Source organism: Onychostruthus taczanowskii, unplaced genomic scaffold (genome assembly GCF_017590055.1).
Source record: "Onychostruthus taczanowskii isolate IOZ18803 unplaced genomic scaffold, ASM1759005v1 scaffold59, whole genome shotgun sequence".
Classification (NCBI taxonomy): Eukaryota; Metazoa; Chordata; class Aves; order Passeriformes; family Passeridae; genus Onychostruthus; species Onychostruthus taczanowskii.
The window spans coordinates 3,372,368-3,394,410 of record NW_024503568.1 but is presented as its reverse complement, the minus strand read 5'-3'; the positions used below and the strand labels follow the sequence as shown (position 1 = coordinate 3,394,410).

General features: G+C 35.5%; 1 protein-coding gene across 1 annotated transcript in view; it reads right to left on the bottom strand.

Moving 5' to 3' along the window:
- The window catches only part of DGKB (diacylglycerol kinase beta), a 330,606-nt gene that overhangs the window by 12,683 nt on the left and 295,880 nt on the right, over nt 1-22,043 (bottom strand). The window contains exon 23 of the mRNA XM_041418276.1: nt 1,622-1,742. Coding sequence (XP_041274210.1) covers nt 1,622-1,742 — 121 coding nt within the window. The remainder of the gene's footprint in view (nt 1-1,621; nt 1,743-22,043) is intronic.

The following is a 22,043-nucleotide window of genomic DNA, read 5'->3' as shown; positions in this document are numbered from 1 at the left end:
TACAGATATAACCCTGATTCACCCTAAACTCCTATGAAATTTCCAGTATGACTCAATATGCTTACAAATGTAACACAGGCAACTTTAAAAGCTTAGTCTGATTTTCAGCACACAAAGCGAAAACATGGCAAATTTTCATGTATCTTTCTAGTAATACACTACTCTTTCATGGAAGAAGAGTTTGTAATTTGTGAAATGAATGAATGACACAATAACTTCTGGAAGAAACCTTAATAACAGAAAAGACAAACAAATTTGTGCTATTTTTTCATAATTTAGATTGCACGAGTAGATAGTATATATATTATTCCACTATAAAGGAAATGAGCAAAAAATTTTAGGTCTATCATCACCACTTACTAGAATCACTGTGTCTGAGTTAGACAGAACACTCACGGAGAATGAAGTCTGCACTATATTCAGAGTGTTTAACATGCCATGTTATAAATTTAAATTGTTAGCAAAGGGGTGCTGATTTCAACAGAAAGATACAGACAGTATTCCCTCTCTAGTTCTGGGTGTCACGTTAAGAAAATGTAACAAAATGAGAACAGAAAAAAAAATTTACTACATTTATGGTCCTTTCCAACCCTGTATTTTTTTAAATAGTAATAGTTTGCACAAAAGACTATTAGAAACAGCACGGAGTGGATAAATGCAATAATGGAAAAATTAATGACTCATGTTGGTCAATGGAAATTCTGGACTGGATGTTTTTTGAAAACAAACTAACATTTCATGGAATTATCCCCTACTACCTATGGCCATAACGGAAGGAAGGGAAAAATGTTTAATGAACTCTCAGTTTATAGTTCAGGAAGGGTTCCTACTTATTTTTTTATTGTTGCTCTTCTGTTTTAGGCTCATAATTGCAGAGCTTATGGGTTTAATAAATTTTGGAAAATTCTTACTGAGCAATTCTTGACTGAAAAAGAGACGGTCAATTCCTTTTCAGTCCTTATTTAATCCAAAAGATAGAACAATTACTTTTTCCTCGTGTTCTAATTCAAGTTCACTCTATTGTGAATGTTCTTATCTTGGAAATGATAAAAACACAATGAAATTAGAGTACTCCACCATCATCGGCTCGCACATACCAATAGATTTAATCATAGTGGCTTGTCAGAATTCAGTAAATAACAAATAAATTAAAAACAGAGCACTTTGACTTCCACAGATCAAAAAGTGCTTTACAATTACTAATTACACACTACTATTCCCTGGTGTGGTATGCATTATAAATGGGTTAAAATGTGACAAAGTAATGCTAAATTACTTTTGGCTTGAAATGGCATGGAGTATATGTCAACAATAAACCCCAAGATGTTAATGTCTTATTCCTTCTGCTCCAAATGCTTGACAGTACTTCTTCACTGGAAAAAATGGCACTTGAATACAACATGTGAAGATTGAATGTAAATACCTCTTAGTTTTTTGACACATTTAAAGAAAGGAAGATGTATGGGCATAGAATATGGATGGAATAGATTCATTTAGTATGAAAAAATGATACATCAACAACAAAAAAAAAATTATGACTGTTATACTACAAAAGACAGTCAATACATAAAACTCTCCAGTTTCACTCCAACACTGCAGTGTAAATTAAAGCTGCTGATACCTGATGACAACAGATGAGCACTGGGCAAGCCGTCTTCCAGCACTTTTCAGACCTGTGTATATCTGTCCCATCTCCATGGCTCCTTCCAGACCCACCACTTCCATAAGCTGGTCACTTAGATCTGCAAAAGTTGAAAAAAATTCCACATTTTGTCTTGACAGCATTTTGACAGCAGTCATATGGACCAATGAAAACTGTCAGAAGACAAACTGATAATAAAAGATGTGGAGAACAGAACTGGCAAAAACGATTATTCCTGAGGAGAATTGCAGCTTTAAGTTGGACACAACTGGGCCCAGCTGTCACATGATTCTACAATATCCTAACCAAAATTATTCTGAAATAGAATAATTATATCCGTGGTTTATTTTAATACATGAAGACTAAATAAATAATTTCATTACATGAGAAAATAAGACATTCCTTCATTTTGGCTACCTGACACACAAAGAATGAGATGTTTACAGTGCAGAAATTTATGCTTTTTATTTTTTCAACAGATATTTAAAATCTGCAAAGAAAAAGTCAGTGCTCCAGACCCTACAAGATCCTCCTCTATACAGTACTTTCCAGACCATCTGTACAACTCCAATGCACCCTTAAAGTGCATGCATTATCATTATGAGATGTTATTATTTTTTGCATTGGATCAGTGCCTTAATTAGTACAGAGAGGCAATGCAAAAAGGAAGAAAAACACCTTAACTATCCACCTAGCTTTCCAACTTCATCATGCTTGTTTGCACTTGGTTATATATTTTTCGTTTCACATTTCTTTTTGACTAAATAGTACTTTGGCATTGAACTTCCAAAAGTTTTTAAATAAGTATTAATTTACTTAGCTTCAAGGAGTAAGGAAAAATTCTGTGTAGAATTTCAGGTACAGATACCTAAATACTAATAAGCAGTCTGCTTTCAGAAGCAACCAAGCAAGGTAATGAAATATTATCCAGAATCAACTAGAGTGTTTAGCATGAAACGTTTTATATTCTCCTGCATAAATACATGGTGCCAAGACCAAAAGGACAAGAAAAAGAAACATTTCTTTTCTAGCTGTATAATATGAGTATTTTATAAACTGGCTGTTAACGTCAATGTTTCCAAAAGGTACATTGTTCAGTGAAGCAAAGCATTGAGATAAAATGTTGGAGTCTATCATCACACTGAAAACTCCAAAGAAAAGAGACCACAATGCCCTGTGTATTTTAAGCCCCTCAACCCTTAACGAAGGTAAAATTTCATGCTAAAAATTGTATCTATGAGGCTATTCCAAAGTTTCAATGGGAGTCTTTTCTGTTCACTTCTTTGGCTTTCAATGAAGGTAATTAACTGAAAGAAGTATTGTGATGAGGGAAAAAATATATTAAAAGCAAATAGGATTTATGACCTGGATTATTTTGTTTCCAGCAGAAAATCCGATACTATCCAAAGCCTTCATTTTTCTTCTTATACTTTCTTAATATTTTCTGGTTTATTCATTTTCTCATCGCAGTGAAATCAGTTCCATATTATAATGAAGAAAAAAAATAAACAATATTCTTGCCCATTAAGGGAAAACAATAAGATGGTCAAAAGCTTAAAATGAACAATATAATTAATTATAGCTATATATTTTTATAGCTTGTATCCATGTAACACATGCTAGCCTAATTTTGTATGTCTGGCTTTTTTTTTCTTAAAATGTTTCCCATAAGTAACTAACATTTAAACTTAAGTGAGATTTAAATAAATGCTGCCTTTCTTGATAGCCACAGAGACTTAACTGGGAAAGAACGACTAATTTTCAAAAATTTATATATTATAAAGGCACATAGAACTTTTTAGATGTACTAAATCATTAAAATGTTTAGCCAAAGAAAACATCAAGTTCCTATTCACTGGGCCATTAGAATTTTTTTTTTTTTTTTTAATGGAAGGATAATTAAGAACAGATTTTTATTTCTGACAGCTCAGGCATCATGTGCAACATTCAGAATAGTGACATTTTCAGGGATATATATTTGATGCATCAGTTTTCAGGAGCTGTGAGATTGGTCCGAGTAGGAGCAGCGTAATTAAGGGCCAGATCCTGCCCTTTGATCTCTACTGCACTTTGCATTAAATGTGGTATATTAAACATTGGAAGATGGAACTGAACAATACTCTCATCTACCAAAAAAGTGAAGCCCTTTCAAAAACTTCACATTTGCAATGGCACATTCCCAAAGTGGAGTTATTTTAGGCCAAATATGAATATTTTTAGAATCAGGCTTAAATTAGACATAACTTTCCTTCAGAAGCAGTAAAAACCAAAGCAAATGTAACATGCAACTATTGACTGCATTAGTTCATACTCCTGCCCTTGCTGATATATTTGACGTGATGCTTTTGCATAGTCATATCCATTTCAACACATCCTTGAGATATATTGACTTTGATAAGAACTAGAGTGAAAAGTGGAAAAGGGAGTGTGTCTATTTTAGTCACACTCTTCAAGGATGTTACATGGCTATAGGTACACTGGTTGAATATAAAGGGCCAAGACATAAACAATGGGATGATATTTCCTCTTAAAAGGTCTCCACCAAAGACTTTGAAAGAGACTAAGTAAGCTCTGTTAAAGGAGATCCGATCTTCTATTAAATTAACAAATAGGAAAAGGGAAGACATTCTTCATTCTGGTGGAAGTTTATCACTGATTTTTCAGAAAGATCAGTGTGGGCCTCTGTACTGCTCAACATACACCCCAAAATAATCTGGAAATAGAATCAGACAGTGAGTAATGAAGATTCAACGAAGGAAAAACAAAACCCAATTATAAAATAAGTTTAGGATTTTTATAGTACTGAGTAATGGGACTTTACAAAGGCAGAAAGTTCAATATTTGTAATTTAACGCCCACAAGGAGAAAGAGCACTCACTACAGATCGTAGACTGTCATATACATATATATATATATATAACATTTGGAAATAAATATGGTGTGTGTGTCTCCATGTGTACATGCTTATTTTGCTGGACTATAATTGATACTGTCATGCTGGAATGAACATTGTGGAGTTACTGTGGCAAGTTCTATGAACATATCAGCTCAATGCTCAATTTATGACCATCAAATACTGCAATTGCTACATCCATAAGGTATGGAATTTGTAGTTCCAGTTCACTCAGCAATGCAGAGGAAGAAAAATAACTGGAAATGACAGATGAACAAATGTGGTAACAAATACAGAGCAACTTCTGTATGAAAATAAAGTAGACTATTATCCTTCAGGAAGTAAGGAGATGAATGGAGGAAAGATGACAAAATACTAAGTGCAATGGAGTAGGTGAAGACAGTCACGTAATTCAGTATTTCTCAAATGCAAGAATCGAGTTTTATAGTATTTCTAGACAAGCAGGAAATCCTTTTAACATAATATCTTGTTATGCCACGAGGCCACACTAAACTGCAATTATTTAAATCAAAAATGATACATATTTGGTAGGATACCTTAACAGAAAAGAATCACTCTCAGTTTGCTCTCTTATGATTTATTTCTAATACAGGTTGGTGTTAGAGGTCAGATACTGAGCTACACAAACTTGTGGGTTGATCTAGTATCACTATTCTTGCTGACTTCCTATGCATCTTATAAACTGAAGTGGAGAATAATGAATTCTGCCACTCACTAAACATTTGTCACTTAAAACAGTTTATAATGTGGATTTTTCTGTGACATGTATCCCTATTGTGTTGGAGACCTCATTGTGAAAGTCACTCTTTTTGATCCTCAAATTATATTCTTGTGTATCTGTGTCTCTGACAACTATAAAGCAAAATATGTTTTTATTTTTAGGGACACCTTTCTTGTCTTTCTTCTGCATCCTATTGATTTTATTTTAAAGAGAAATAATTGGTGATTTTAATGATAAAATTCTCCAATGCATGTTTCACCTATTATAACTAGTTTTAGAAAGTTTAGGTTTAGGAAACTAAATGTTAGATTTTCAGGAAGAATTTCACAGTTAAGAGTGAACAAAAGCAAATATCAGATACTGAGCAGTTTTTCTTTCTAACCAGTTCATTTAGTTGCCTAAAGGAGAGCTGAGATCTCAGAGGTAAGCTATCACAGAGATCATCTCAGTCCATTAGGAAAGTGTTTTCTGACTGGTGCCTTGGGGTTCCCCAGTCCGTTTGCTCTACTTTGAGCTCTGTGAAAGAGCTGAAGGCTCTCGCTTGTTTTCTATGTGAATGAGCCATTAGAGTGTGTGGGAATGTTTTCACAGCACCATGTCTGTCCTGTCTCTTCCACAAACCAAAGTACTTCACGTGTCTCCTCATATTAGCCCTGTCAGTAAACAAAGCCAGCTCTCCCAGGGGAGCAGCATGCTGAGGGGCATCTGACCCTTGCACTCATTCCTGATGGGCAGATGAAGCCACTAGGGAGCTGACTGCCCATTTCTTCCCACAAGGCAGCAGAAGAAGAGAAGTTCAAACAGAAACTTGCACAAGTGGCAGACAAAACATTGTATGTGACTGTAAGCCCTTTACAGCCCTTCCCAAGGCCCAGAGAAACACACTTGGAGACTTTAAAGTTTCGTAATAAGTTTACGTTATCCATTATCTTGGCGTTAGCTGAATGCTTCAATATTCAGAGTGAACACACAAGAGAAAAACACATTTGGAATTCATCTATGAAGATAAAGCAAGGAAAGCAAAATGGGGTAGGGGGTGGGTGGGAAGAAACATGGTGTGATTAGAAAAACTGATTTACATAGAGAAGTTTCCCCCTGTAATGGAACTGGTTTTGATATCCAATCTATCTTTGCAATATATAAATATTGCTGTCCTGGCAAGAGATTGAATGACTCTATTATAACTTGGGGTTACTGCACTCACTCAGGCACATTTGCATAAAAACACTGTTGGTCAGTGGTAAATCTGTCTCTAGCAGCAGTTTGTCTTCGAAGAGAAGGGGCTCCATAGCTTACTAAATGTAATCAAACCCTAGTAATCATCACTCTGGAAATTTTTGGTTCCAGTTAAAATACTGGATAAGAATTTGAAAGCTGGTATGATGCCAGAGGATCCTTGAAAAACTCCCAAGCTCAGTGCTCTGCACCACATGAATGCTTCAGTATCTTCCTAGAACACAGCATGTATTAAATCTCCAGTTACCCATTATGCAGGAATGTGAGGTCCCTTCCATATGCAGTGATAGGGACTGTTGTTAAAAAATGCTAGAAATGTGTTTACTGTCACAATATTTTCCTGATTTCATATGAACACCTTTTTCTAATTCCTGGTCACAAAAAATTAGTAAATTCTGTGCAATCTTTACATCCTGGGTTTTGTTATGTCTTCCTTTAGAGAAGCTACCTGAAGTTACATTTGCCTCAGCATTTATAATTGTTTATATCAGAGCTGTATCTCAAGGCCTAGATGATGTCAATGCTCTGTTTTGTTACTGATTTGCAGACATATACAAAAGACAGCTTTCCTATCCAAGAATTTATAGACAAATAAAACAGACAAAGCATTGGGGAAAAATAATATTATTATGTCCGTTTTACAAAGTGAAAATTGTACACAGACATGTTTAGGTCCTGGAAAATATTTGTTCACGTATTCAGCTGAATATATTGTTTGTAGACCCAGAAGAGTCATAATATTATTTCTACCACATAAAGCTAAGCACAAGAGTTTTCAGAACTGACCTGGCCAAGATCACATGTGAAGTTTGGAGCAGACACAGGAAATAAATCAGCAAATCCTGAATTTTAACATTCTGTTATCAAAAGTCTGTTCTCTCACTTAATGTTGACTTCATAGTCAACATTATATATCAAGTATATATCTATATCTATATATATACATATCAAGTCCTATATCTATGGTATGTGACCCTGGTTTTGAGGATTTTGTGTTGCTGAGTTTGCTTGTAAACATGAAAATCTCCAGTGGATCCATACATGTATTTCATGCCAGTATTGATTCTCTAGCTTTTATTTTTGTCTCATTTTGTTTTCCTAATATTAAAACAAAATAAGCTAAACCTTCCTCTTAGTGTGAAGGAAGATATATCACTGATGTAATTCTCACCCTGGAGAGATACTCAGATATGGTGATAATAAATTAGGCAGATATTTTATGTACATAAAAACACACAAAATGCAAACACATTTTATACCTCTGTGGACATACACAAATGATATATATTACTTACATTTAAGCCTATGTGAGAAATACAGTAGAATTTTGCTCCACCATCAGAATTGATGGTGCACTTAATAGCCCTGATAGGATAATGGGGTAAGATGCAAAAGTGCTAGTTTTGTCACTTAAAATGAATGCAATCAATAAAATCCTCTCTCTGCTGAATTTGGTGGCATAATTCTTACTGATTTCAGTGGAACTCCAATTTCACCCAGTATCTTATCTTGTACCAGTCTAGCACACAGGCTCTATCCTCAGATAGAATCATTTAACACAGCTCAGCCTACTACTGTGTAATGGATTTTTTTCTGTATACACAATCATCTCCCAATTCTCATTAATCACAGAATGATGAGTTTATCCCCAAAATATAAAAGGACAAACAAGGAAGAATCAGTCCTTACAATTAAATATTTTACGAAACTTTTTAACCTGCACAGAAGACCTTCGTGAAACTTTTCCTAAAGTGAACTTTTTTTTCCAAGCTTAGTAGGGGGAAAGAGAGTTCTTCATAGAAACTTTTCTGATTAATGGTAAGAGAAGGAGAAAAAATCCAACAAGCAAAACCCAAAACCAACCCACCCCAGTGCATTCAAATAAAATCACTTCCACTCAGAAACTATTCCCAAATATCAGTGTTCAGATGTTCAAAATTTGAAACAAGGGATCTTATCTTCCAGTTTGGGAGACCATTATGTATAAGTATTTTATGGTAAAGGTTGGCAAAGTGTATTCTTTTTTATTGGATTTATGTTTTTAATAGTTTGAGGTACAATTGCACTGAACATGCTGCCTGCCGCACAAAAAAGCTCCCCATTATTTTAATCTGTATTCTTTTAAAAGTTGTTTGTTCAAAAGGATTTCACTGTGTTACGCTTATACCCTCTTCATCCAAGAGAACAAAAGCCGTTCTATGAAAGGAGTCTAAACTTGGACAAACCGTAAAAAAAAAAAAAAAAAAAAAAGCAAAGTTCCTCTCTGTTTTTATCAAATTTGATTGCTGCAGCTGTTCCCAGTTTCTGTATTTTAAAAATAGCCTTATTCAGTGCCTTGTTGGCTAAAGGCCAGAGTACCATTAGAACATGCTGTACGGAAAACCTCTATTCAGTTACAGATACAGAAATATATTTAAGATCAGTGGGGGTCATCTGCAGCAAACACTTGTATGGGGGAAAATGGAATTTTAATGTGCTTGGACTGCTCACCACTTTTAACAGATATTTAAGAACTTCAAACTGGATATCTTCCTATTTGTTTCGGTACTATCGTATTACTGAACACCAGGTACGATACAATATGAGCGAGATAATTTCAACTAACAAAAATAGATCTAATTCTCAAATTACTCCTTAGTAGTTCTGGCATTCACTTTAAATGGCTCCTAGTAATACTGGATATTTGATTAGCCTATAAAAATGCCACAGACTAGAAAAGAAAAATACAGTATTATTTATGGAAATGTAGAAATCTGATCAATGAAAACCAGCTTTGAATTGTACATTTCTAGGAGAACTAGTACTAACACAGGATAAAAGTTTCCTTTCTGCAGGTTTACAAACTGTATTAACAGCATTATCCCTATATTTATCCACCAGAGTTTTTTTATCATCTGCCAGAAAGAAATGTTCATTCCTTTTACATGAATATTTAAACTACTTTTGATTAAGGTGGTAGAGTCTTTGGTCCAGGAGTTCAAATAACCCCAAAGATGACCTTCATTTCTCTTGTTCTTCATGAGAACCAATTCAATTTTCTTCCTCCACTATGTTTGTATTCCATGGTGCTTGGAGATCACACTATGCAAAGTGGATACCACTTTTAGCAACAGCATTATTTACTTATTAACCAAGAACCTAACTCAAGGAAGTATTCTGAACATCAATGAGATGTCTCATAGATTACTCCTCATCATTTATGATGGGGTAAAATGCATGCCTTAAAACATTTAAAGTTATGTATTTCTACTGCACCTGGGGATGAGCCTTCAATATGCTAAAGATATCCAAGGTGGTTGTTTGGATAGGTGCTAAGAGCAAAGAAATCAGTGAAGGCATCAATATAGTCTGTTGAGCTTGCTGAGACTTCAACTTTTTGGTGGTGGGTTTGCCTCCTAACTTTCTTTGCCCTCACTCTCAATACCTGGGTTATTTTGACTAAACACCACAATCATACTTTGGATTGCAGTTTCAATTACATTGTTCAGACTCTCTCTTTGTACAGAAGGAGCATCAGACAATTGAAGTTGAGTCCAGTGAACCCTGGGGCAAGCATTTGTAACACTTCTGTCAATCAGACAACTTTCCTAAACTTCCTGCAGCCCACAAAGTTAAAGAAGCTTTGATTTAGTTTCCTAAACTTTGATTTACTTTTCCAAAACTGAAAGTATTTGGTGCTGTCTGAGGTGGCCTAGGATCTCCAGGACAAGCCTGACAAAGGAGCAACAGAAGAAGCAGATGAAAGGATGGTATCTTGAGAGGAACTCTTATGGTATGAAGCAGTTATATATGGAGAATTGAAGAAAGGCTTAGTTTTCTCCTGACAGGGATTCAGAGAAACAGTTTAAGAGATCTGATTTTCTGGAGAAGCATATTTTTCTCTCCTGTCATCAAGAGGAATTTTGGGAGACAACTTAGCACACTTGGACAACTAAGGAGTTCTGCTAAACCTACCACTCAAAATTACCCTGTGTTGGCTACTTTGTAGAGGTTAAGGCTTGAAGAAGTGATGCACCCTCTACTTACTCACTGTTTGATGGGCAACAAGTGTGCTTGATAGCTCCAGGACCAAGCTCCAAGTATGTGAGCAGATTTTCCCAGGGCTTTTCCTTGCATTTGTTCCGTTCTCACTAGTTGTGGTTGTAAGATCTGGTCTCTGCTATCTAACCTAGCTACATACAGAGAACTGCCGTTATTTTTCTTCCTATCTGAACTACACACATTGTCAAATATTCAGTATTTTTACACTGTTACTGGTTTACAAGACATATCTGGGATACACTGAAACCTTTACTATTGCAGAAAGCAGATGGGAAAGTTACCTCTAATAGTGATGCAAGAAAATGTCTTTGATGTGCTTTACATGGAATGACAATTAAAAGGACCACAAAGAAAGCAAAAATAAATTTCTTATTATACCTTTCAATATTTTAAATATTAATGACTGACATATAGCTATTTTTCAATATCTTTTCTCAGCAGTTAATTGCAACACACATAGGAACAAAAGGTGTTTCTATAACCATGATCAAGTACAAAACAGTTCCAAATTTCTTCTCAAGGACAAAAAGACCAAAGTCAGCCACAAGTATCACAGCAGCAAGACCCAAGTTATTTTTAGTGATCTAGTTCTGAACAGTACCTCTCAGAAAAAAATCCCAACTTTATTTCATTCTGAACAAAAGAAGACTACTTACAAGCAAAATCGGATCTAGTTACATTTTTTTTAAAAAATTATTCTGTCACAAATGGAAAGCCACAATGTTTCACTATGAGCACACATTATTCAGTTGTAGCACCACTCATGATGTTTCAGGTATCTGAGAAATACAGCAGCAAAGTTCTTGCCCAGAGCTAACTCCTCCCTCAATCCTGTGCTGAAAAGCTCTACTGAAATGTAGAGCCTTACGGAATTTGTCTTTACAGGGACTAGAAATGGTAAGAAAAATCTATTTTCAAGGTCTGTAATGCAAAATAGAAGACCTATAAAATGAACAAAATTATTCTTATCTAATTTCGATTGGTTTTTTTCACTCTTGCTTTTTTTCTGAATGATGAAGAATAAGAGAAGTACATGAGAAAGAGATAAGGAGATTAGTGTTGTTTCTGAGACACATTTTTAAAGGACCTTAATGTTGATGTCTGCCCAACAAACCATTTGAGCATGAATACTCAGTAATATCCAAAGGACCACATGCATGTTTCAAGCATGACTGTTAGGTGCTCTCTTTATACAGACCTATTGCTATGGTAACTACTTTATGGTACATGCTTTCAGAATACTAATTATAAAGCATTATAAATAAGGTTGTGTACAACAAGCAAGCTTACATTTACATATTTCCAGCATCTGAAAATTCAGCCTTACATGTATAATATGATGAAATTTTTTTTTCAAAAGCAATCACACATTATTATAATTCATGCATTGTGATGTTAGCTTCAGTTTCTTTCCCATAACACTACTTTGCAGTAGGATCAGCAGCACAAGGGGAATGCAATATACTGAGGGAATTAAAGAAAGCAGAAGATGCAGGTGCACTAATAAATGGGTGGCCTTTGGAGCACAGTATTTATGTGTGCTATGTTGAGCTAAACAGAAACCTAAATGTTACACATAAGAAGTGGTACAACAAGAACATCTGTGTTGGGGAACTGAACTGGCATGGCTAACACCTCCAGTGCCAGGTGCAAAGGACATTTCAGTACAGCTTGAGTGATTTTGACTGTTAGCATCTGTATTTATGAGATTATCTCTCTTTTTCCCCTCCATATTCCACTGGAGTATTTGTATTATACATCTGGCTTTAGATTCTAGCATACCAAAAGACAGGTTTCAGTCCTTCAATTTCTGGATCTTAGCCACAGTTTTTTTTTTTTTTTTGGTCTTGCTTTTCATAGAAGCATAACACCAGAGTCACTAGCAATTTCTAATTGTATAGTTGAGGAAAATGAGCATTTTTCCCCAGGAAAGAAAGAACCATTAAAGGAAAAACTGTATATTTGATCTACTCAAAGTTGATGAAAAAATGCCTGTAGAAAAAGCTTTTCCTCTCTAAAATACTAAAGCTGGATTGAAATTTCTCATTTCAATGTCCATTCTTCAGGGAAATTCTAGATTTTCATGTAAAATGACTTTTTAAAGCCAATCCTCATAATAGTGTGAAAATTTTTATTTCAAGTGACATACCTGATTCATATAAATATTGATAATATTTGGTAGAAGACTTTAAATGAACAAATGAGACAGCTGATTGAAATGATTGCTAGGAAATGCAAAACTAATTACTTGTGATGTATTCATTGAAGTCCAAATCTAATAATCCTTGAAATATTTGAGATTCCAACACAGTCCATTGAGATCATGACCTACTGTAGTAAGTGGGTCAGGCTTAATCTTTTATTTCTTAATTAGGCAAAGATTTCAGGAATCAATTGTTGTTTAAACCTGAAAACCTGTAACAACTACCAATGGTAATGTTAGTTCAGGTGCAAGTCGATGGCCCATTCACCATTACCATGATACCAACCAAATTTGAAACTCTTCCCAAGAATGGATTGTAAAGGGGGCAGGGGGTGGAGGAAAGGGGAAAAAAAAAAGGAAATATTAGAATAGTACTTGTATTCTGAAGAATCTACTCATGTTGGCGCACTGTTAGTGAGTCTGAGCCACAGCTCTCCATGCTTTATTTGTCCAGCATAACAACTCCTGCATTCCCATTCAAGAAAGGAACAAAATATCATCAATAGTAAAAGAGGACACAATAAGCTTTGAAGGAATTTCTTCAAAAACTGTTTCTTTCTCCTGGCGAATTCAAATCACCTCCTTCCATCCCCAGCCACTGTTAAAACCCCTTAAACATGTCTAATAAATAATCTAAAAAGGGAAAGGACAAATTATTTAAGTCTACATTTCCCTGGGAATTGGGAGTTTGTTTCACCACATTGTAAATTATCTTTCCTAACTTCTAATAAGGTGTGACAAAAATGCAATAAATACAAATAAATCCACAGGGAAGAGAAGCAAAAAAAAATATTACAAAAGCTTGATGGAAAAAATCCCCCAAAACAGAAAAGCTATAACGAATTTGCAATCCCTAGTCACTCATCTTTTCTTGTTACTTCAGTTCTAATGCCAAATTCCTTCATTATTTTTTGACCTGATACGAAACACCATCTGGCAAAAGCATGTTGCAATTCTAAATAAATGAAATAATTGGATGGTTGCTTTAAAATATCTTTCATAAATAAGTACTATTATACATGAGCAAAACTCACTTTATTGCCTTTCTGAGCTCTGATGCTGTGCTGTGACTTTCTGTCTGCCTAGAGGACCTGCAGTTCCCGAGCAGTCTCGCATTTAGTGTTAGACTGTCATGAGCCTGATGAGCTTCCACAGTCACAAAGTATCAGATGCATATGTCCATATGTTTGATTTGTATTTCTTGTATACATTATTATCATTATTATTGCTACTACTGTTAGACAAGGGTAACACCACAGACTCATCAGAATCATTGCCCCGAGGATGAGATCACAGCCTGAGGGTCCTGATGGATCTGCAGCAGCAGATTACAAACCATATGGCTGATGTGGTTATCTTATAATAAACCAAATGGCTGCGGGTACTCAGGAGCCATTTCAAAAGTGGATCAGATGTCACTGTCATAAGATATCTCAATCATATTTCAAAATGTCTTCAGAATAATTCTGGCCAGTGAATTACTTTCAATCTACTACCACAAACGTTTTGAGGTCTGAAGAGATCATCCTGTTGAGTCCTACAGATGTATTTCTGCATCCACACAGACCCTTTTGCTAGTCTGGGGGATCTTCTGCAGAGTGCAACCTTCCTAGGCGTACATCATGGGAAGAACAGGTCAGAAGAGACAGAGAAGTCATTGATTAACTGGATATATGTTACTACATTGCTCCTCGACAAGTTATGACAAGCGTGGAGTGACAGCGAAAAATAAAATATTTGTTAGTGATGAAAAGCGGTGTACAAAACAGCAGTTGGTCATGAGCAAACATTTTGCAGCTATAAAGACCCAGCTGCTTTGGCTGACTAAAATGAAAAGGAACAATGCTTTAGGGGTTGTGAAAGAAGATCTCACAACTGATAGATTATTTAGAAAAAGAGACTTCTGTTTAAAGTGTTAGTACTCATAGTCCTTTTTTCTTAACAAATCTAATTTTTTTGAGTAAAGAATCCTAGGTAAGTATGGCATGAACTAAATGAAAACATGTTCACAGCTGTTGAAACCAGTTTATTCTGTAAGCCTGCTTTGTCTTTCATTAAATATTCATTTATTGATATTAGACTTATGAAAAATTTAGCATAATTTTAATCCTCCCCTATATGAATAGGAGAAATTAAAGGAAAAGTGAGTTCATCCAGGTTTATAGGTATGTGTGATACGAATTGTGACATTTCCAGAAAATGACAACAAAATCAGGAATCCAGGAGAAAAAAAAATGTCGTATGCATCACCTAAATATTTAACTACAATATCAGCTTATGCTAATCGTATTTCAGGAGTTGGGTTAAACATGCTGTAATTGTGCCATCAATGCACATGAATCAAACCTTTATTTAATATCTGTAAAAGCTGCCATTTGCTACTTTTAAGGTATCTAATTTCTCACGGCCTTTACTCGATAATGGTCATTAGAGTTACAAAATGCTAAAAATAACTATGTTTTTGAAAATCTTGTTTGAGTTCTTACTGCAGAAGCTGAAACATCTGTAACAGTATGGCAGTTATCAGTTTCTTGTAAATTCTGGCAATGATCATTTAAAAAGGCTTTAAAAGTACAACTAAAAACATTAGTGTTTTGACTACTTGCAGGAAACTGGTACGTATACAATTAATATAAAGGGAACTGCCAAGTCAATCTGAGCTTAAAAATCAGGGACTTGTGTTATTTTTGATTTATTTTTGAATTTGTAAAAATCCCCAAGCTGTTGCAAAACCTAATACCAATTGAACATTCCAGGTACTCTATTTTAATTAATAGAAACATATTGTTTAATTCAACAGATATACAAAATAATAAACAAGCAAAAGCAGAAACAACCTTATACATAGTTTAACATATGAAAAAAAACCAAAATTCCTCATCCTGATTTATGCAAGGAAAAAATCAAACAAAACAAAACTCTAAAAACAAATGTTCTCTCAACAGCAAGCACAGAGAAAGTTCAACAAAAGTTTGACTCAACCCATATTCAGATATAATGAGAACTGGACCCAGTCCTAAATCTATTGAATAAAGGGAGAAGTATCCTCTCAGAATGAAATGAAATTAATCAATGCTCTTTTGGCTATAGCACGAAAACCAAACGAAAACACAGAGGAAGATAAAAGGAAAGCAGTAAGGGACAACAGAATTAATGGCTAAGTTTTGAGATTTTTTTTTCCCTCATATGTTTTCTTCCAAAATATCCTAGAACATGACATTGCCAATGCTAATTCCCAGTGCTTAAACAGCTCTTTCTATCATCAAAGCATAGCATACACACACTGAAGTTCATGGCAGTTATCATGGAAAATAAAATGTACAACACTACATGAAGTCCAGAAAACTATGGCCTTCACAAGAGGACTGAATTAAGGTTAGACTGTCTGAATATTGGTTTTTTCTGTATTTTGAGTTCTAACTCAAAAACTAACTAGCCTTTGTTGCTCTTTTAACTTTTTATGTTCAGTGTATATAAAACAAAAAAAAAAAAACAGAGTAAATTTAGAGAATTTTCCACATGCATGTCCAATAAACTTTTAATAGAAGTTTTATGTTTACCTAATCCTGCTACCTTAATTTATTTTCAATTAAATATTTAATCTTTCAATTGGAAAAAGCTGTTGTTTAAAAATTTAAGTAAAGCTTTATCAAACTGAGAATACATTTTGCTGAACCCCCTCTACACTGATTTTCCTGTTACAGTATTTCATCTGTAAAGGCCAAGACAGACTGCCTATTGCTTTTTGTATGTCACAAACCAGGACCACATTTTGAGGTTGTGTCACAGGAGTCATGACTACTGCTAATATCATGAAGTATAGATCTTTATTTGGGATCTGCTCCAAAGCCTGCCAGTTCTGTGAGAATAAAAAAAAAACACCATGTGTTTGGTATCTTAACTTCCTAAACGGATGCAATATCAGATGAGTTGTGTAAGAAATTACTGCTTAAATGCTTTCATTTTATTTTTATCTGTATTTTAATCACAGAGTGACAAAGACACAGGGAGAAAAGTCAGGGATTTTGAATTTTATTCAGGTCACCCATGTAATTGCTATGTATGAAAGCTACCACATCTCATTTACAGCCCTGCTCCAATTGTACCTATCGAATCAAAAGAACTATTTAGAGTTGCTGTATCTTGGGATTCTTCTGGATGATGGGAGTGGGGAAACCTTAATCTATATACATTCTCATAAAATTTTTCGTACTCTGGTTTCACATGTGAAATCAACGATCAGTCATGATCACCAACAAAACAGTGAGCATACTGCGAGCTCTCCAGGGCACAGACTGGTTTTTTGCATGTTTGTTCCCTGTAACTCGACTATCTGATTAGGCTCCTTAGGAGGTACTGGAATATACATAAATAATAAGCAGGAGGAGACAATTAAAAAAAAAAGAAATAATTACTACTATTAATCTATGAGATTAAGATGTAAACTACCCACTTTGCATTGCACTGCTGAGTCCCAGGGGAGGTCTGGCAAAGAGAGTGTGCATGCCAGCCCCCATCACTGAGCAGCGCTGCCGCCCCAGTGCAGCAGAAATCCCACCCCAGCACAGACCGATGATTCACTTGGTGTTTTCCTTGGCTAACTTGAGAAGTGTTCCTCTCTTCAGGTCAGTCACTCAGCCCTCTTGCAAATGTCAGCTTACTGCTCACAACTATTTTTCCATTCGCGGGGGTTTTAATAGGCATGAATGAGGACAGTTATGAAGGAAATCCACAGTGAAACGGAAAGCCCCGAAACACAGTTATTAATTGGGCATCCAGGCTTCACATCTTTTTCAAGCCGACCAGCTCTTGCTCATTTGAACAATGCCAATGATCTCTTTCTAGGCTGACCATCATAAAGCCACTTGTACACAGTAGCATGGCTTTTCTCTGAGCTTGTGAGTGTGTCTGCAGCTCAATAGGACTATTCACATGAACAGATGTTACTCGATGTGAACACTGGTTGCAGAATTAAGCCTGTCCTTGCTCTTCCTCTTGCTACAAACATCAGCTGCTCAGACATCCAGGCTGCTTTTTTTTTCTTTTTAATGGCTTTTTGCCATACAAAACACATGCAAAATGGCAACTTTTGTAATTAAAAATTAGAAATAAAAAAACCCCCAGTATTCCATTAGCACTCATATAAACTAATGTTTACATACTTCTCCATATAGTTTCTTGTATGGATGATGATAAGAAACAGTCCATTTAGTTGTTCATCATAATATTTTTTGGCTTTCACAGATAAACAAAAACCTCGGTCTTTCACTTGAAAAGATATAATTGAATAGAGATGCAAGGATGTCAGACCAATATTGAATTTTCATTTTCATACCATGCAACAAAAGCTGATAAGTCTACAGATTGTGTTTGGCTTGATACAATTTTTTTTCATCCCAGCACAATTCTTCTCTATACCAAATTATATATTTCAGAAGTACGTAGGACAGTCTTAGCTGTGGGGAATAAACCTCTAAGAATTATTAGACAGACACTTAACTGTAATGCTTACAAAATTTTAACATTAAATATCTGATAATATTTCCTAATCTAACTATGCTTCTCGGTTTTAACCAAATTGTGACTATTACAACCTAGATCCACTTTTGGCGTAAGAAAGACACTCCAACTTAAAACCTGAAATTATGGGTGTTTACATTTGCTTGTGGAAATAAATTACCAATTTGAAAATTGACAACAATAGTAATAATAATGCTTTCCATACTTTTCACTTAAACAGTGAAGACATTTAGCTTTTTTACTTTTGGGTGATGGCCAAAAGCAATCCTTGATATCAGTATCCTTTCAAACATTTATATTTTTAAATCTCTCCAAATTGATTCTGTGCTGAAAGCACAGCTGAGGCTCACAAGTAAGTTCGAAAAGGTATAAAAAGATCCTTTGAAAATGAGAAAGAAAAATACCTGAAAAGCACAAGCTTCACAAATAGCAACTATACAACCAGGTTTAAAGACCAAATGAGGCTTGTGGGGCTTGTTTTTGTTTGTGTAGTCTTTCCTTTTCTGTGTTAAATAAAAACCTTCAGTTATTTTTCTTTGTTGCAAACTGTGAACCCAGTAGCCTAGGAATAAAGATCTGGGAGGAAAACTTTATGGGAAGTACATTTCAGATACAGCTGGACCAGGTGGTCCAATCTGCCAGTTTACAACTAATTGGCAAACCATTTGCTCTTCTTCAGACCCCTGGTACATCACCTGTTCTAATGCCCTGTCAGAATTATGGCAAGTGGATCCACAATCTATTCCGACAGTTATTTAAGAACCCTTCACTGAACATCTGTCCCTGCTGATTTATGTATATATTTAGGGGTCTTATTTCAATATCACTAATTTTAAATTATTTTCATTAAGTGTTAACTTGCTTTCTTCTATATTTACATACTGAAAAAGAAAACAAACCTGAAGACAGAGTGAAGAAGGAGAAAAAAAAACCCCTGGAAACCCCCCAAAACAAACAATGATGAATAGTTCCAAAAAACTGCAGGTTCCCTGCTTCTTCTTATTGAGTAACAAAACATGCTAAATGGATGCTGATACCTGGTTATCCCACCTAACAGAGAAAAATTATAGTCCTGTTTATCAGGTACAGCCACATTTATCAACAAATGAAGGAATCTGGAGCGCTTGCTCTCCTGTTCCCTTCTCCTTTCATGCCCACAAATTACTCTCAAGGGAAATAAACCAAAGAGTACCAATACATTCTTAAGTACCAGACATGCAACGGTCGCCATAATTTACACAGCAAAAAACAGGCTAAATATATTCAGAATGTAAAACCAACTTCTCCCAATCCAGACACTTAACACCAGTGACCACCTCCTATGGTACAGCACACATCACCTATGTTTTTAAGTCTACTAGTTAGTTCAGATTCCTTATATCATCACCTTTCACTTCTCGAAAGTGTATTTTTTGGCCAAGTATCTTCCATTAGCAAAATCCATAATGTATATTTACTAGTCTTTCCCCCTTTTTTTCTTATTTCTTAATTCCTTCATTCTCTCAGTTCATGGATAACCATGCTGGAACTCCTAGTACCAGAACTACCATCTGTTTAGCCTTTATTATTGTATCACTCATTCTATGCCATCTTCTATGTCCTGCCACCTCTTACTAATGCTGCTTACTAGATACTGGCATGATGATTCTCTTAATGTCACAGTATCTCCTTTCAAAATGCAGTATATTTTAATTTTTTACTGGTTTATTCACTATGGTCACAGGTTGCAATCCACTGCATCGAAGTGCCAGCACCTCTGTTCAGAAGACACTGAGGAAGGAGCTGAGCATATCCAACCCTTCTATAGACACACACCCAAATTCCCTGTCTCATCAAGAGAATGAAGAGACTTATTCCCTTAAGTCTCTCTTCAGTGAAGGGAAGAAGTAAGTGTCAAACACTCCCTTCCACTTGGGACCTGACCCTTTAACCATATTACAAGGTGGGAACTGATGGACCAAGGTTGTCTTTTATTAGGAAAGAGTTATAGCCACAGCAGCAGTAGTGACTGCTCAGCTCCCAGCAGCAGGATACCCTTAGGGTTTAAGCCATACAGAAGAGTGCCTAGCAGTTTTCACAGCACATCAGAGGCTCATCGATGTGTAAGAAGACAATTTTTCACAGAATTATGAGGAAAGCAAGAAAAAGTATTCCTGAAGAGAGGAAACATGGATTCAGCATGCGAGAGTAGAGTACCCAGACACCTTCCCTGGATGAGGCCCCTAACTAGCAGTCCATAGTGAAAAGGCAAAGGACCAGGAAGTTATCTGTGCTCCTGACTAGTATGACCTCCTGCTGATCTTAGCAATTGCCATGATGCACAGTGAAGCGCACAGAAGTTATGCCTAACTTCTTGAAAATCAAAATGTATCTTGAAAATGAAACCATTCTTAAATGCAATTCAATTATCAAAGTTTACATTCTTACAAACTGTGCAGTAATATGTGATTTAAAATATGCTGTTTGTCCTTGAAACTCCTGAATGTCCTGTTTTGGCCTAGGGAATTTCTGTAGTTAGATCATGAACTTGTGGTAGAGTGATGAAAACACTGACTTGTTCTGTAACAGTATAATAGTCTACTGATCGGAAGGAACATTGCATCTCAAGCTGGAAACAAGCCCACACCTTCAGCAAATACTGAATGAAAACAATAAATTATATTGATCCAAGGGACAAAAAGGATCCTGCTGGAAAACAGTATCTAATGGTAGTAGGAAGCAAGCCATTTTTAATGCAATTTCAAAGTAGTAACATAGAAATGACAAGCTTTATGCTGCTCCTGTGTGTAATATGTACTGTTTCTAATACTATACTTTGGGCCCAATAAGAACTAAAGTTCTATCTCAGTACATGCTATAATTGCATCAAATTGTTTTCTCTCTAAATTGATCTGCATTATGTGTTAAGATTAAAAAAAAAAAAAGTCCACACCTAACATACCTATAATAAATAAAATCAGTAAGACCCACAGCAATATATTCCAAGCCACAGTGTACAGACCTCTCCTTTAGGAGAACAGACATTTTATAGGGATGGCAACCTGGTTGAAGGAAGTTTTTGCAGCATATAGTTTTACAGGGGAAAGAACAGGAGAAATTTTTTCCCCAAAGAAAATGATGTAAAAGAGGGGCAGAGACAAGGAAAAGCATAAATACTTATACTTTGCTTGCATAAAGAAAACCATTTGAGAAAAAGAAATAAACAAGCTCTGATCTCTTGACTGATCTGGAGAAACAATTCAATTAAAATAATCAACATGCCAGATCTCCCTTCCTGATTTGCTTAAGTAAGCTTGCATTTGCAATTGTAGAATTAGATTGTGCATATATATACGAGTGCTTCCCCCCTCCCCTTCTCCCCCAGGGAAAAATCAAATTTACAAGGTGTTGTTTAACAAACGTTATGGGGGATTAAAAGACCTTGGATTCCCAGAATTTCGGCTACACTAGGTGTAGGATTTGTGTATTTTAAAGAGGGATCTGGCTCAGATTTAATTCAGCTATTGCTTTGTATGCTGAACTAACCAAACTTCAGTTGGGTCATGTGTTGTTTTGGTCTAGGACTGTGCATTTGCTCCACAGTGGTAGTAATTTTTATTAGTTTCTATTCTACCCAAAATAAAAAGATGAAACACCCATTTTTATGGTATCACTTTTTGAAACGTCTGCACAAATCAGATGCATTTAACTTAACAAACAAACAAAAAAACCCCCTCCAAACAACAAGAATGACATATGGCATTGTTGTTATCTTTACCACTTTAAA